General features: G+C 35.6%; 1 protein-coding gene across 4 annotated transcripts in view; it reads left to right on the forward strand.

Moving 5' to 3' along the window:
• Positions 1 to 18,069, forward strand: part of LRBA (LPS responsive beige-like anchor protein) — a 366,577-nt gene that overhangs the window by 344,265 nt on the left and 4,243 nt on the right. For all 4 annotated transcript variants that reach the window (XM_041479868.1, XM_041479849.1, XM_041479878.1 and 1 more), the window contains exons 54-56: positions 9,875 to 9,976; positions 11,176 to 11,390; positions 17,889 to 18,040. In XM_041479868.1, coding sequence (XP_041335802.1) covers positions 9,875 to 9,976; positions 11,176 to 11,390; positions 17,889 to 18,040 — 469 coding nt within the window. The remainder of the gene's footprint in view (positions 1 to 9,874; positions 9,977 to 11,175; positions 11,391 to 17,888; positions 18,041 to 18,069) is intronic.

The following is an 18,069-nucleotide window of genomic DNA, read 5'->3' on the forward strand; positions in this document are numbered from 1 at the left end:
TGTTTTTCTGCTATTCTTGGTTTATTAATGGAATATGAAAACATGGTTCTGTTGCTTTCAAATATCTACAAATGTGTCCACAATTAGGTTTTAGTTTTCATATTTTGAAAAAACTAAAATATTTTTAATTAGAAATTTTATTTGTTAAGGAAATTAAGGCTTGACTGATGAAAATCTTCAGTGCTATGAAATGTACAGTCCATGTGTAACTGTATCACTACTGCTAATACTAATGGACTCTTTTCTGAGTTATTGCATTGATCTTCCACACATATGTGAATAAAACAAATTATATTACCTCTTTTATGTTAGCCCATAAAACTAGAAAATGTTACTCTCTGTATGTATCACATTTGCATCACGAGGACTATGGGGGTGCTTTCATTGCATAGCTTTATATTTTTTAGAGGGTACTGTATTTTAGAGGGTGGGAAATAAATGGGTTTTGTGGTGTAGCTGTGTAGCAGGACTTACGAATGTAAGCGCCTGATTTCATATTTAAAAATACAATTACTGTATTTAACTAAGATTTAATTGGGAAGAATCACTGAACAGTTTTGCTATTGAAAATGTGTAGAATGTCTCTCTCAGATGCAAATTTTTAAAATGAATAATCTTTTCAATTTATAAAAATCAATATCTCCCAAAGGATTCAAAATCAATCACATTTCTTGCTGAAAAACAGACTTGTTCCTATCCAAGCTACTTTTAAAAGAAACTGCGTTTTTGATTAGTTTTTATTTAGCTAGAATTCCTAAATAAATATTTGAATACCTGTAAGACTTTTATCAATTTAGATTATTATTATTAAATATATGTATAATATGTATGATGTGTGTATTATAAAATAATTATAAAATAATTATAAATCATTATTAACATTAAAGCTATGATCTTGAGACTAGAGAAATCATTATTTTTAATCGTATTGGTAATTATAGTAAAAGAAAAAACATCTGTATTTCACCAACTGCTGCAGACATTTTTCAGTTGGAAATTTAAAACTTTTTGTGAGTGCTCCATCATTAAGTGGACAATGCAAGCAATTTAAACTTTGAAATGATACCTGAGGAGCATCTTTGTGTTGGTTGATTGAAGAATAATGTTGTGGGTTATAATTTCTTTGTACTCAGACACACTAATCTGGTAAAGTTGCATTCTGTGAGGATTTGCGTAGATGCTTCTCTCTGCACACAGTTAACAGTCACACTGATTTCAAGCAGGTCATGTGTCTGCTATTAACTCAGTAGCCAAAAAACTGATCTTTGCCTTCTTCCCTCATCCTCATCTTGAATTAACCTATGTCTTGGTTGCCAGGTCTGCATGATCTGGACTTCTATTTTCAAAATTCGTTTCAAAACCAATAGTAGTAGAGAAGATGAGGATCCACATTTCCAAAGAATTTTTATAGTATAAATATTTATTTAGAATTCTAATAATTATTTTTAAAAAATTGAAAGTAATTTCCTTAACAGCAGCTTCTCTTTAAAAACTGAATTGGGAAGTAGTTGTAAAAAGCTTACGTGCTAGTGTTCCCTTTTTCATTTATCGTGCTAAGTGACAGGAGTATCAAAATGTCCATAAATCACTAATCAGGCTAGTTAGTAATGGAAATTCTCCTATTAATGTTACTTTCTGTCTACCAGAATAGCTAAAAATTTTCAGAGCCTCAATATACTAAAATATGTTTGAAATTGCTGCAGCTATAAATGCGATAGTTTACTGAAGCCAGCCTGGTAGGAAAAGAGTGTTTGCTCCAGCACTGAGTTTTAGGACAGTCTGCACATGCTCCTTTAGGTGCTCAATAGCACTCTTATTTTTTTACCCCTGCACACATTTTATACATTATTGTGTGAGCCCTTCTTAAAAAAATAGCCAGTAAATAATTCAGTATTAGTGTAACATTGTTTTACTACAGATGTAACAAATATTCTTTGTTTCTTGAAAATAGCAGGGGAGGACAATGTTCCATGTAAAGCTAGAGTCCTTCAGCACCATCTGCTGGCATCCAATTGAAGCTGATCTCAGGAATGGATCCTAAGCACTATATAGTAAAAAATTAAAAATATGTATTCACATTTTGGAGGGGAAAAAAAATTCATTTGTAGTATAATTTTTATCTTTTTTGTTGAAATTATAGTGAGAAAATACAATGTGAATTTAAGTTCAACATATGAACCGAAACAGAAATAGTCAGGAGTGTTTTGTTAAGTAGGACCATAAAAAGAAATTGATTACTTTTTTCTTTTTATTTTAAAGGGCTTTAACAAGTGCAGTGTTACATTTTTTTATGTGTGTTACAAATACAATTCAGTATAGAGTATATCATAGAGAAGATACACAAAGCTTGGAAAAAGTATCCGTAACATGTTTTTGAAAGGTGTAGCAACCAATAAATATTCTTTTACCTAACGTTTATTGCATTAGTCAATGTTAGCCTTGAAAGCCTCATGAAAGCTTAGTGGACAGAACCCCTGATGCTGTAAATGGTCCCACAGTTCCCTGTAGCTTCACAGGTAACAAGGTCTGAGGCAATCTGCATGAATCTAGAACAGAGCCTTAAATTCTGCAGCCACAAAAGGTCACTGTCCTTTCTTCTTTCACCTGTAACACATTGATACCTCAAAGAGTTTGAGGCCTCATTGAACGTCATTGTATGGAGGCCTCCAGGTACTCTGTAAATCACATAGAAATGATGGTTCTACCTTCCACACAATTAAACCGGAAAAAAGATGAAGAACAGGTGGATGAATTCTGGTACATCTGGAAATCTGCAATGATGGCATGCAAGACAGATAATTTTGTATTTATATAATGCCACGAGTTGTGTCATAGATACCTATGAGGACAAGGTCTTCATTGAAAAGAGCTTGCAATAGCATTCACAGATAGTTTGGAAAGCAGCTAAATAGCCATAGTGGCTTGGTAGCGATAAGCATGTAAGTCTGTGTGCCATAAATATTTGTTTTGGCTAAAAGTATGTCCTACTTAAGTGTAACATTTCTATCATCCTTGTTTTCAGCTAGCTAAAAGACTGTGTTTCAGGAAAGAAAAGACTGTGTTTCTGTTGTCAATCAGTAATTCAAAGAAGCATTGTAGAGCAAGTTTTGAGGCAACCAAGGATGTATGTATGTTGAGACTGGAAACACAGAAGGAGTTTGGATGCTGCTCTTTTGGCAGTACCCAGCTTCAGGTGTTACTAAAATGGGATGCATGGAATTTCCAGCAGGATAAAGATATTTAGTACTGTTTGATGCAACACAGACCTTTGAATTCCAGGAAAAACAATGCTCTATTTGTGACTTGTAACTAATAGCTGATGTGGTAAAAGGAATTACATTCAGATGGTAAATGAATACAACCTTAATGTGCACCATATACAGAGTTGTGGGATGATGTGCTAATGCATCACATTTATTTACCTTGGTTGGTTGCTGAGAAGAAACACCATTCAGTTTAAAGTCTATACCATGTAAGATAGAACAGAGTAGTGCAGAAGATATAATAATTTATAGTTTAGAATAAGATCACAGCATAAATGTTATAAAAATTATTTGATCACTACATAAATCCTGACTTTGGTGAGTAATTATTTTTAAGTGTTTCTGGATCAAAATTCTAGTATAGTAGCACTAGCACCGTGGAAATATTGGAGTTACTTTTGCAATGAGACAGGGAATATCTGGTTTAAAGAGTTTACTTGTAAAAAGACATCTAACTTATGTATTCTCTGAACTTGGTGTATGCCACCAGCACTCCCAGTTACATTGGTAAGTAAAGGTGGTAAGCATCTCTGAAGTACAATATACTACTGGTGGTAGTATTAGTTTGAAATGACCTTTATAAAAGTAATGAAATAGCTCAAGCACAGACTTTAGAATAAATTACATTGATGTATTTTAATAAGTGGAAATATAAAGATCATAAAAATTTGCCAAACTAAGTGGAATTATCATAGGAAACCTCTCATCTCAGATTATATTTTGCCCAGGTTATGAAATACTGTATAGATTTAAACTAGATGTAGTTATCTTAGTTTATCTTACAACAATTTCTCAGTAGCTGCTATTTCTGACTGAAATAATTGCTTGTTTATTATTTTTTTCCTTTTCTGTTTAGGTTTCTTGTCTTTTTTTCTCGAACTCTCTAGGTAATGGTACTATAAACCAAAAGAGAGAAATATGAAGAAAATAGATTATTTTTTTAGTATAAACAAAAAAAAAACCCCTTCATAAACGTGTTTTAGAACATTATCAGACAAAAATGACAGTATTCTAAAACTTCAAAGCTGCCATTTAAGTAACAGTTTATGAAGTCAGGATGGTGCAAATATTAAAATATCAGTATTCTCTGACCCCGAATATTCACCTGCAGATACTTTCCAGGGGCTTCAAAAAGGCCTGGGTTCAGTGGGAGGAGTCCTGCTGAATGACTTCCAGGACTTGCAGCAGATGAATCCCCACTTACAGAGAACCTGTTCCAGAAAGTTTTGTGTTGCACATGGTGTAGGAATTAAGAGACTAGGGATTATTGACTTTTGAAGTCTGAATAACAGTTTATGAAGGCCTGTTAGATCTTCTTCCTTATTCTGTTTGTTTTAAAAACGTAGTTTTTATGACGCAGCATGTATGAAAAATCTCTCATTAATACTGACTGAATGCTGGTCACTTGTTGCACTGAGTGACACTGAGCTAAGTATAGTAAACCCTCCTGGATTATATTTACTGAAAGGAATCCTACAAGATAAATCTAATGTACTTTTTCCTTACTGAACAAACTATAGCATCTCCTGTGCTTTGCATATTTAGACTTTGCTTCAGGATAGAATGATACATTGTTCGAAGATGTTGTTCCTTTTTCAAAAAATACAGGGTTGAAGTGTTTTTTTACAAAACCAAAACTTGCATCTTGGCATAAGGTTGTACTTTTTGTGATAAAATAAGTCTGAACAGATGGGAAGTAGTTTGAAGGAATTAAGAGGAAATGTTGATGGAGTGTCACGTGAAGAACCAGATGAAAATATTATATTGTTATATAAAAATTCTTATTTACAAAGAAAAAAATATTCAAACTGAAACTTTAGGAATACTTCAACGATTTTGTGTGGTATCACTTGAGTAAGATCTCTCATCCATCAGGTAATTTTCCATGCCAGTGAAATGGGGTTTTAATCATTTGGCCAATTATGTGATCTATAAATAATATTAATGCACAGACTTTATATAATATTTGACAGTTATCACTTTCATGCAATTAAAGTCTGAAACCTGCCATATAATCAACATAGGACCTTAGCAGTAAATTAGTTTTCTTGATTTACCTACATTTTGCTTAGAGCGTTTTTGTCTAGATGTCCTATATTCTGTACACACATCTATACTTCCCATGTTTATTTCAAACCTTTTATTGTTTTCCTTATTTTTTAATCATAAAAAGCAACTTCCAAATTGGGAAAATTTAAAAATTAATTTTAGAATGCCTTTCTTACATGTGTAGTTTGGTTTGGTTGATGTATCATTCTAAGGCGGCACTCAATCACTTTTGCAAAAAATAGGTAAAAAGACAGATTAACTGATGCTTCATTTGATTTGGATTTTGTATTGACATAAAATTGCATAATTAATTTGCCATTTAAAAGTGCCCCACAGCCTCTGCAATCAGAGAATAATTTAGAAATGGGTGTTTAGGTCTCTGTGACATAATAATTAACTGTCTTCTCAGTATAAAACATAAAAAGGAGCACAGTCAAATATTTATATTTTAATGTGTTGCATAATATTATCTCACCCATAAATAGTAGGAAAGGTATCTCATATTTAATTGTGAAGTAAGTTTTTTAGCTAATCTCTCATTTGGTTTCTTTTAGGAAGATATTTTTCTTCAAATGAGTTCTTGTGTTTGGCTCAGCTTTTACAGCTTAGTGCTGAAAATAAAGAAAGCGAATGGAATTTGCTGATGGATTTAAAATGTCATGATCCTGCTTTGTATTGTAACATCACCAAAGCTGAAAAAAATAGCAGAGAGAGACCCAGTAATACAAACCAATTTCTTGTTCTCTCCAGTAAGGCTTTTCTTCTTCTGGATGTCATTAAAATGGAAGAAAGTTTCGACTTTTCTGTAATCCCACTGTTCCTTTTTAAACATAGTCTCCAAAAGCCTAACATTTTTTCACTGATATATCACCACAGGCTGACATGATATCGCATGCTCTTATTTTATCTTCTGAAGCTTGAATTTTATGATTTAAAATGTACTTTAGTCACTTAAGTAAGAGTGATATTTTATGTTATTTTCTATGGGAAAACAGCTTTGCAGAAATTATTTATTGGAATGTAGGTGAGTTCTTTTGAAATAATTTGAATGGTTGCTGCAAAGGTAAAATATTCTGTCCATTACTGGAAAGTAACTTTATGTGTGCCTCCTGTGACTTAAATAAATCATTGATGGCATTTGCAGCAATGTGAATGTGGCATTAAGAATGTCACAGAATTCAGCTCCAAGCAACGATCCAGTGGTGGGATAGTCTTAGGATATCACTGTATCCTGCACTGAAAAAAGCACATCTGTAAAACTATTGTGTCCTGGTTATAAGTGCTGGGATTTGAACTATCTTTAATTTCATTTGACTTGTTCATCTTCCTTAAGGATCTCCATAAAGATTCTCTGTGTGTTCTTTTCAGCCCTTGCTTAGGGTTTGCATCAGTGGTCGTAAACCTGCTTAGCAGACAAAGACTCTCTTCCCTTTGAAGTCACTTCCCTAGCTTTTGAAAAGGGTCTGTGAGTCTGTTCTAAAACAATTTAGAAAAGTTTGAAGTGGTGCCCCTTAAACCAGCAACAAAATAAAATTTTGTCTTTGCATTATTGAAAACCATGACAATCTTTTGAACCAATAACAGTTTAAAAGCTTTTAAAGAAATCTGTTCTGCTCTATGACCAGCTTTTAAGTTGACCCCATTATTTGGGAAATCAGGCTTGGAAACCCCTAAATACTTGACATTCTTATCAAAGGAGTCAGCCTGACTTTTCACATGACTCTTCTTTTACAGTATCTATTCAAATCCTACGTTCTTTAAATATACTACTTAGTTTTCTTCCCTTTTTTGTTCATTTGGGTTGGGTGTTTTGTTTTTGTTTTTTTGGGTGTTTTTTTGTTTTTTTTTTTTTTTTTTTGGGGTTTTTTTTTGTTTGTTTGTTTTGTTTTAGTGTTTCTTTATTTCAAATATAACTTAGGAAAGAGTTGATACAATCTGTGAAACACTGATCCTTCCCCTTGTACATTTATACTCTGTTATGTTTGAAGTCAAGTCCAAATTCTGAAAAGACTGTAAGTGTTACTTAGGCAATTTTATTTTCTGTGAACTCTGATAAATATATATGCTAAGTTTCTACTTCTTGATTTAAGAGTCTTATCTCCTACATTTAACAGATGTAGTTGCTGACAACCTTATGCAGATAAAGCCCATAATAATGTAGTTGCTGTAAGCAATAAGTTTACTCTCATGATTTTGTGTATCTGCAAGTCCTATTAATTAATTCAGGCGTTGCTTCTCATAAGTGCTTCTAACTCCAACATCTTACATTCATTACCTCCTGTAATTTTCTGATTTCAAAAGTTTCATTAATGTGAAGTGTATAATTAGATTAATTCCTTGCTGACCTATGCGAGTATGTGTTAATTTGATTTCTGAAAGCAGAAGAAAGCAATAAAACCAGAGTTCTAAAATTTTGCTAATATAGGCAGCTCATTTAAAAGAAAACAAACTAACAAGACCTTTAAATGCACAAAGCTGCCGCATTTTAGGGCTTGGTAGTGACAGGGAGAAAGAATTAGGTCAGCGACATTAAATTGTTACTGGATAGTATGACTGTTACAGTTGCTGTTACATTTTTCCCCTAAAACTGCAGGTCTGTGGCTTGGCTATATAGAGCTTATTTACGAATCGTCTGAGGTGCCCAGCCCGTGTTTAGTGGGGCAAGGTTCAACAGAGCAGCTTGCTCTGAAAGGTTTGTGAGCAAAATTCAGGGGATCAGCCACCTGAGAAGTATCTAGAGGTCATTAAATCCACCCTTATGCTTCTAATTTGTTGGGAGTTTTTTTACTTTGCTCCTGAACTGTCTGCCATACTTCCTGGGCTTGAGTCTGTTTTTTCAAACATTATATGGAACAAAAATGACAGATTCTAATGACTGTTTCTTAAGAGATTAGAACGATTCAGCAAGTTGCTCTAAAGCATGTTCACCTTTAAAGTGCTGGCAACGTACATGCCTGGGTGTGTACATGTATGCACACACATATATAGTGTCTGTGGCTATATCTAAGAAGAAATAGATTTATTTACTTCTCAAGATTTTGTATTGTTGGTACAAATTGTGATACTAACTGCAGAATAAATCAAATTTTGGAAGGTCAAAATTTTTAATTTGAGACTTTGTCAGAGATTATTAACTTTACTTAAAAGCCACTGGAATGTGGCAGCTGCACAGATGTTTTGGGAGGTGGTATAAATGGTTTGAGTAAAAATATTTATGCAAGCCCACATCTTACACCTCTTTTGCAGAGAAGTCTCTCATGGAGGCTCTGAGAATCTATCCCTTTAAATACAGCTCCATGATCACTAATAATGCTCAGTACCAGTACTGCTGGTGCTGCTCTACATGGACAGATTAATGACATTATGCTGGGTTTATCTTTTTAAATTTACAACCCCAAATGTAATTTGATTGATGCTAACTTAGTAACTAATGGAGTCAATTGGTCCCACTATTACTCTGTGTCTTTGTAAAGCCATCTCCTCTTTTTCAAGTGAAAAAAGAGCTCGATTTTACCACTGCTTTACTGCTTTGTTGGTGTCTCACATGTCATCATTCATTGTGAAGTAAAATTATTCCCTGCTGCTTAAAAACTCATCTAAACCTTTTGAAAACTACATGATAGCATTGCCCAAGAAATATCCTTTGGAGTTTAAATGCTTTGTAGAATGCTATGAATGAGCTAATTATATGACAATACAAAAATAACTTTGTGATTTTTTGAAATGCCAGCACTCTTGAAGAGGACAGTGAATAACCTGTGAGCAAAGATATAAAACTATTTAAAGAGTTTTATAGCATTTGCTTACCCTTTCTCAGCCTTGACCTGGAGATTAATATTTTTTCCTTTAAATGTGCCAGTTGTACAATTCTACTTTTTTTACTGTATCTATATATGTTTGATTATAAAGAGAAATACAATTCTTTTTTTACTGTATCTATGTATGTTTGAGTATAAAGAGAAGTTAAAAAAAACCAAAAAACAAAACAGTTCCTGTGGCAGGGAAATGTCTAGTAGGATCATTAATGTTGGGTTTGAGTGGGACTTCTTTGCGATTCCATCAGAAATTCATACTGACTGTGGTCGAACTCCACGTCTTGCAGAGAACTAGACTTCAAGCTGAGATTTCAGCACTGTTATTAAGTTAAAATAAAATCAGACACTGGAAATTTTCCTTCATCTTTGGGCACTTTAGGTGTCTTCTCTTGATATCTACTCTAGTGATACTTGCATTTACTAATGCCTGTTGTAGGAAAGGGTAGTAATTGACTTAAATCTCTCCATCCACTAAATATAAATTAGAGGGGTAGAGAGAGGGAGGGGAAGCCAACTTTGGTTGGTTTTACTGCACACCTGACTTTCAGTAAATATGCAGGCAGGGTGCTGCTGCTGTACTACACAGGTAGGAGTACAACATTTCTGTATGCAAACAGGAGCATTGAAGTGATTTGTAAGCAATGTGTACTCAAAGAGCAAGGAAACAGAAGGTGCTTCAGTGATGGAAAGCGGTGATTTTGGGAATAGATTGTAACCAAGATTGCTTTTTTTGTTTTTTCACTGAAGGTGATTTTGCAACTCCTCGAGCTGTTCTGACAGGACATGACTATGAGATCACCTGTGCTGCCATTTGTGCTGAGCTCGGCCTGGTAATAAGTGGTTCAAAAGGTAAGGTAGCTCTTGTAATTTCTTTCTGTTTGTGAAGCTATAATCCTAATGCCAAGAGGAATATAGTCTCAGGTAGTAAAATTTATAAACTTTGTGGTGGTTTTATTACTAATCTTTTTTTTTAGTTGCTGTGGAATTGGAAACCTCTGTTTAAATATGTTGAAACTGAGGATTATTCAGACATTTATAAGAAGAGGCAACCACATCAGTTTCCCTCCTGATTGCTATTTCTGTTTGTTTATCCAGTGTGTAATTGCATATAGCATAGTTGGATACAGCCTTTGAGGGCCAGGATGGTGAAGAGTGGCTGTAATGGATAACTTCTCAAAAAGGGGAAGCAAAAATTAGTTTTGAGAGAAAGACAAAGTACCAGACTATTTGTTTGATGAAGGGTGTGTATAAACTACTGGTAATTCAGGCTCTTTCAGCTTGGCTGCAGAGCCTCTCATATGCTTCATTTGTATTCTCAAAGACCTGCTTTTAACAGCCAAATTATGAAGAGTGATGTTGATTCTGTAGATATTCTATATAATTTTCTTATTTGCTTAATTGTCCACAATTATTTTTAAACTGTAAATTTCTTGGAATTAGTATCTTTCTACTTTAGTGTTTCTAAAATAGCTACTCAGAGACACTTCTTCAGAATTGGATGTACTCATGGTATGTACCTGTGTGCATTTCTGCATTATGTACGTGAACTTGCGTGGCTTATGTGCAAAGCAGGTATTTGTCAGAACATGTTAAAAAAGCAAATATTTAGTGGGCTGTGTATGGCTTCCAATCTTAATATGAAAACATACACTTGTAGAATACCTACATATGTAAATTCATTACTCTTGCTCTGTGTGTCTGTGTTTTGATAATCTCATTTCAAGTTTCAGTATGTTTAATTATTCACAATTAAATAATCTTAAAATTAACTCTCAAAGTAAAATTAACTACTACCTCCTTTAAAAGAAAATCCACAGAAGGCAATCTAGGAATTTATACCTTAATGCAAAGCTTTCAAGGGATAAGCTGTTTATCTTAGTGTCTGGCACCCTTAAAGTCATAGGCAATTCACCTAAACATGGTAACAATCATTATAAAGTAATAAAATAGTGATTATTTAAGTAGAAGTCATGACTCACTATTTGAAAAATTATGTCTATAATTGAGCATATAAATCAATAACCTGAGATCCTATTCTGTCTCACTAGAAGGACCATGTCTCATACATTCTATGAATGGAGATCTACTGAGGACATTAGAAGGTCCCGAAAGATTACAAGGTCCCGAAAGCTGCCTGAGACCAAAACTTATTCAAGCTTCCAGAGAAGGCCATTGTGTCATATATTATGAAAATGGCCTCTTCTGTGTGTTCAGTGTGAATGGGAGACTGCAGGCCACTATGGAAACAGATGACAAGATAAGGGTGAGTGTCCTCAAGTGTGTGCTAACTGCATGGAGAAAAGCTGTCAATGCTGGGGTTGTGTGGAGACTCTTTCTATAGCCAGACCATGAATATGTGGTACCAGACCACAGCATAGCAGCATTCTGAAAACATTTAAGGGGACCATGTACTCTTTATAACATTAGGAAGTGTTTATTATAGTTTTAAGTGTAAAATAACTCTGTTCATAAAGTAAGGAATACTGTGTTTAGGAATACTGTCATTTCCTTGAGCTGGAGAATACAAATATTACTAATTGCTGACCAGGAGAGGCTGTGCTGCATCTTTACTTTTCAGTCTGAAGGCAGGAGGTCAGTGGACATGCTATTTTGGATGCTTTCTTTTGGCATCTCTGACTGCATTCCTGCATCCTGGTTCAGCTAGCATGTGTTGTGCTGAACTCCAGGAAGTTTATAGGGATATATCTATACTTCAACTCTTTTAGCCCTTTGGCATTTGTGAAGCAGGCAGCAGAGTTCCACATCTTTAGCTGCAAGAGAGCTGGAGCAAGTCCATAACTATGCAGTAGGCGTTTTAAGCCTATGGCTTTATAAAAATTATTTTATAATGCAAAATGAAGGTCTCTTGACAGCTCCTGTGTAATAGTATCTATGAAACAGAGCAGAAGCTGCCAGCTGTACTGAAGTACCACACCTCCAAGCTGATTTCTGTAATCTGATGGAAGATCCCAGGAACTCAGCTGCTGGGATTTCCAATGTTCTCTTGAGTTGAAAACTCTCAAAAGTTTTTTCCTTTATTTGGATTACACATGTCAGGAAGAAAATCCCTCTTTGCCATCATGTTTGTTTTACAGAATTATTGGCATTCTTTCAGCTGTTGTGAAAAGTTGTGAGCACTTATTTCCATGCTAAAGATAGAAGAATGTGTCAATGTATTTTAAAGAATTTTGATATTCCTTATTTGCACTTTATAGCTTGTGTGGAACTGCTTCATTAGCACTGAAGTTTCTGGTACAGTTCAGTATATTCCACTTAAAACCTTCTAAAACTCTTATCGTGTACTATGCTCTGCTAATCCAGTATCCCTATGTCATCCATTCAGAATTTCAGCTATGCTTGTAGTGGAATATGCAGAAATAACTTTCTGTGTAGGTCTCTTTTCCATAGTGAGGGTGCAGTGGATTAGGGGGCATATAACTTCTGTTTTTTGTGGCAGCCACAGGTGCAGGTTTGAGGCTGTGGAAGTGAAGTAAGAATGTATATATTTCTGTCCCCAGACATTTTTTCAAATTAATGTAGATTTTTGCATCAATTCCCTGAAATTGTACCTCAGCCGTCCTTGTACAAATACTTCTGAGATTTTCAGCCTACCCTTCATCCCAGAGTTCTTTCCATAAAGCAAGACCATATCACAGTGTTTTCTCTTTTTACATTAATAATGTTGATAATCTGTCACTTTCAGTTGGTATTATGTTGTCAGCTAGGCCAGCAAATCTGTAAAATATCTAGAAATCCCTTGCTGGCTAAAACAATTTCTGTAGTGTTTCAGTCAGTACCCACAGCTTTAGGAATGTTGCTGAAGGCAATTGAAGTTCTGCTCTCTGTGGGCCAGAATTATGTTTGTAGAGGGGTTTGGGGTTTATTTTGTTTTGTTTTGTTTTCTTTCTGTCCCAGTGGTCCGAGCTGAGCTTTACACTTAAACAACCTACAGCGTCTCTGCCAGTGCTTCTGCACTACATCATCACTGAAGGAGAGTGGCAACTGCATGATTAAAGTGGGGCATTTAAAATGAATAGCACCTACCCATGGGCTGTGCTGACAAACTCTCCTCATTGGCTTTTGCTTGGGGAGGATAGAAAAGGGAAGGAAAAAGGTCATAAGTGTGGAATTTGTAATAGAACAGCTTTGGTTTTCCTGTGTCATTATGGGCCAGTATTTCAGGATGTTATTGGTAAAACTAGCAGTTTTCAATATGACGCTGGGATCAGCATTCTCATTTTCTTGTGTTCTTGTGCTAGAAAACTGCCATAAAAAAATTCAGAACCTCTGGGGAAATTCTGGGTCTAATCAATGCCTTCCACCTGTTTTTGTTTTAAATACTGTATTGGTCAGTGAAGCTTAGGCATATCACAGTACATCTACCGTGTAGTGATTAGATATCTTAATGAATACCTTTAACTCTAAATAGTCTGCTTGTTCTGAGAGGTAAAGTTATTTTATCCTAAACAAAGACTGTATGCTGTTTCACCCAGAGGAACCAATTTATTTTCCTTTCCTGAGTCTGTTTTGAAATGTGGAAGTACCCACAAGACTCCTGCTGCTGTAAGCGAGGGCTGTCACAATGTCAGCTCTGCCTTTTTACAAAGCACTGCCTTTCAAAAACCTGAAACGTTAAAAGGGATTTGTGCAAACTTTTGAGACTTTCCAGGGAAATACAAGTCAAAAATGCAGCTTTTAGAACATTGCTGAAATTGTGCACTTCGGGGATTATTTGAGAGTCTGAAGCTCATGTTGTGAGAAAGATTAGTTGCAGGGTTGTTTCAGTTTCATACCTAGCAGAATTGCAGATAAACTACGCTGGGGAAAAGCAGAACAGTAAAATTGATTCATGTCACCCTCTATACCAGCTGGAGTACTTGGGAGTAAAAGTATCCTTTCGTTTGTTAAGTCTTGCAGGGCGTATCATGAAACAGAAATGTTGACAGGGTCACCTTTTTCTTCCATTCATTCCTTTATCCCTTCATTCATTCCTTCATCCCTTCGTATATTTTTAGGCAAGTGGCTGAGAAATTTATTTATAAACAATAAAAATTAAATAAATCAACATCTTGTCTTCATGACAAGCAAATGACTTAGTAAATTTGCATAGGTATTAGTAAGGGTTCAAAGCCTGTACTTTATTTAATCAAAAGATCACAAAATCTACTGCATGTTGCAGGTAGTGGAAGAGTTAAAGATTAATGGCTTTAATTTGCCTTTTAATATAGCATTTCTTCAGTAAAAGCCTCAAGTATAAAATTCAAGTGAACCATGACCATAAGGTTAATGGATTTTCATCAGCTGAATTTTATAAGTATAGCAAATAATTATTTGTCACGGTCTTCACTGCAATTTGGAAATACCCTTAGGAGGCTGCTATTGTTATAAAGAAGAAAACTACCCCATATTGATTTTTCCTTCTAATGAATAATCTCTTTAATACTTTTGTGGTTAGTTAGATCTTGTGGTCATCCACTCGGTGCATGCTAGTTCTAGATCATTTTCAGTCTTACCAGTTTGTTTTCTGCCCCTTTCTCACTCTACTCTTCTAAGAGTCTCTAAATTACAGTTTTCAAGATCCTTGTGCCTGTGCTTTCAAGGTGCTTAGCACATTTCTGATAGCAACAATCACAGAAGCAATTCATAGTTGGAACATTTATTTTTTGGGAGGAGAGGAAGAAGCTTCAATTCAGAATACTCAATTCTAATCTTCATTAGTATTCCATTTTCCATACTTTGCTGTGGTTGGAAAAACCCTACAAGTTTTGCTTTATTGTGTCTAAATTTACATGTGTGGCTTGTCATCTTAGTTCAAAACATGGCTGGACTAGGTTTATCATATTTTTTTTTTTTTTTTGCTCAGTGTTACATTTTGTTTAGAGTATATGTTTGTGTTTCAATTACACTCCTTTTAAAGTTATTGTAGGAAATAAAATTCCAGCAATGTGATCCATTCTGACTCCTTGCAGTAAACACTCAAAATTTATAACATAATATAGAAGCTCTATCTTAATCTAAGTGTCGCACATCGTATAATTCTTACAGGATGTATTTGGCATCACAGTAATAGAGTGCAGCAATACAAAAAATACAGATGTGCACTATGTCTGACTTCAGTTAGTGCTGCTCACAAAGCAGTATCTTACACACACTGTATATTTTGGTTTCTAGGCTTGTCAGCAGTCTGTATAAACACTTCAGTGTTGCATGAACGTAACGTTTTTGTGTTTTAGTTTCTCTGATTTTTTTGTGGTGTGTGTGCTGTAAATTCTCTATGTTAAGAAAAGTCCCAAACTTGTTTTCCCTGAGGTATGTAAAAAGTTTTGCATATTTGCAAACCTGTATAAACAGAGACTGCAAGTGCCAAAATAATTACAGATTTCAGTAGAGAGATGTTTGCAAAATCCTGTCTTCAGTTCTTTCTACTGTTTCCTGAATCTAAATTTCTGAGCTGGAGTTTTGCATGTAGACTATCATCTTGAGGCAATGTCCTTGCTTTGACAATGTTTTAGTCAAAAAGAATTTATTTGAGAGTGTGTTTATGGAATTGAAAAGCCACTGCTCTGAATGTCCTCCATTCTTACATCTTTCTATTGAGAAGGTGGGCCAGCTGAAATTTATCACAAATTAATCCTGATGTGAAGGGTGTGTATTGCATTGAAAGACTGCCCAGATTTAGCTGATTCACAAACCTTAGGTTAAATACATTTGTAGATAATGCTTAGTATCTGTATTCTGTACTGAATATCTGTAGGCCATGGATGCAGTTTTTCCCTGCAACCAATCATCCCTCACAAAGAAGTGCACAAAAGATCCATGGCAAGAAATGTGATGGTTGTGACCCTGGACAAGGAAAGGGAAGACCTGATAAGGAAGCAGAGGAGAAAGAGCAGAACAGAGGACAGGCTGTTTCTGTCCTGAGTATTGTAGACAAATCTAAAAGCAGAGAGCAGAGAAGGAAAAACAGAGGCAAGCTGGGGAGCAAAATTCAGAAAGAGAGTGGAGAAGAGGCATCTGAAAGCAGGAAGAGAGCACAGGAAAAGGCTTAGGCTTACTTGGAATTATTAATTATGGTCCAGTATGTAGTTTCAAGGGTCTTGATATTGCTGGTGGCTCATGCTGATGTCATTCTACATGACAGAATCCATTCAACTTTCTGGTTTTGTTTCTTTGGAAAATTCTGCAGACCTTTAAGTGTTCCTGGAGAGATGGAGGATGAGGCTATAAAATCAGGGCCTGGTATCCTCTACTGCTTACATTTCTGCACAACAGCAGGGCAGGAGCCTCCTTTCAGATGAAGTTTTTAGCCTCCTCAGGGTTTATGTAGTAGTAATTACTGAGACCCATATTGAAAAAATGCTGACATTTTTTCAGTCATGGAGTCTTCCAAGGATTGGTGTTGGGCATCAGCTTCATTCAATGCTTTTTGAGGTGGGGAATGCTGAAAGTTTACAGAGTGATGAAGGCAATGCCTGAGATGAATGGAGAGCTCTTATGCAGTAATACTCAAGAAAACTGTGGTGTATTCACTGAAACTGATAGGATCACCTCAAAACATGGAATAAACCTGTGGTAAACTTCTGCCAATTTCTTGCCCCCCTCAGAAGGCACCAGCAGGCTCAAAAAAAATTAAGAAATTACATAGGCAGCATTTCTATAAATAGATACTAAAGGGAACAGGAACATTCTGATCTTCCTAATCCAGTGATTTTGGGTGCTGTGGTGCACAGGGGGAGAGGGCTGTGTGCTGACCAGGCTGGCAGCATCTCCTGCTGCCATTGTTGGAGATAGACCTCTGGGCTAGATGGATCATGGTCTCTCTCATGCCATTAATTAGCACTTGCTCTAATAAAACTTCAAGTTCAGTTCCCTTAAGACCCATTTTGGCTTATTTACACTCGGAAAATCTTTCATTTAAGAAAGATTTCTCCTGAATCCTTTCCATTTAGTATCTGGTAATATCATCTAGTATAGTCTTCAGGTAAAGAAGGGAAATTATTCTTCTGGGTATTCATTATGTATCTCGATTTTTTTCCCAAAAGCACACAAGAAATATTAAAATAGATTGAAGATTCCTGTTTGAAGAAGTCTTGACTCTGAAAACCAATAATTCCCATCTTTCTTTATGATCTGGTTCCCAAATAAAGATTTCAAATACAGATTTGCCATCAGTCCCCATGATGCATACAAAACAGGGTGTATGCTATTGAAGTTTTCATAGGCAGTTTCAGGATGGATGATAAAAGGAAACACAGTCCCTGTTAAGAGAGGTGGATCATTATTTTATTAATCAAGTGCAGGAATCTAAAAGTGCTGGTCTAAATTAATTTTAGTGATTCGTATAACAATTCAGTTCTTGTCAACATTCAGCTTCTGCTAGGCTGGTATTAAAGACCCTTGGGGGAATGTCAGGTGCTATATTTTAATGCCAGTGCTGCTGCATCTTGTAAATCTAGCTAATTAGAAGAGTAAATTTCTTTAGCTGACCTCATATTGGATCTTTGGAACATGAAATAAATCACAGGTGAGGTGAGACTTAACTAGTGACATCTAATGTGTTGAAGATTTGTGCATAAGAGCATTAATTCTCTTGCTGGGTAAAATAACATAACAATAATGTTGCTTCCCAAAAGTTTGTGTTGATATCAAAGTCTCCCTGGACATTCAGCTATCAATGTGAAACCTTTTATTGCAAGGAAAAGTGCGGAAGTAAGAGTCACATGCTCGTTTATCTGACAAATCTCCCTGTGCTTTGCCCCAGGCCATTCAGCTGAGTCGGGATGGACAGTATCTGCTCACAGGTGGAGACAACGGCGTTGTCATGGTCTGGCAGGTGTGGGACCTCAAACGGCTCTTTGCTTACCCAGGGTGCGATGCTGGAATCCGATCCATGGCCTTGTCCTATGACCAAAGGTGAGACCAAGTCTGGTCTGGACAAGAGG

Source organism: Pyrgilauda ruficollis, unplaced genomic scaffold, assembly GCF_017590135.1.
Source record: "Pyrgilauda ruficollis isolate IOZ18807 unplaced genomic scaffold, ASM1759013v1 scaffold114, whole genome shotgun sequence".
Taxonomy (NCBI): domain Eukaryota; kingdom Metazoa; phylum Chordata; class Aves; order Passeriformes; family Passeridae; genus Pyrgilauda; species Pyrgilauda ruficollis.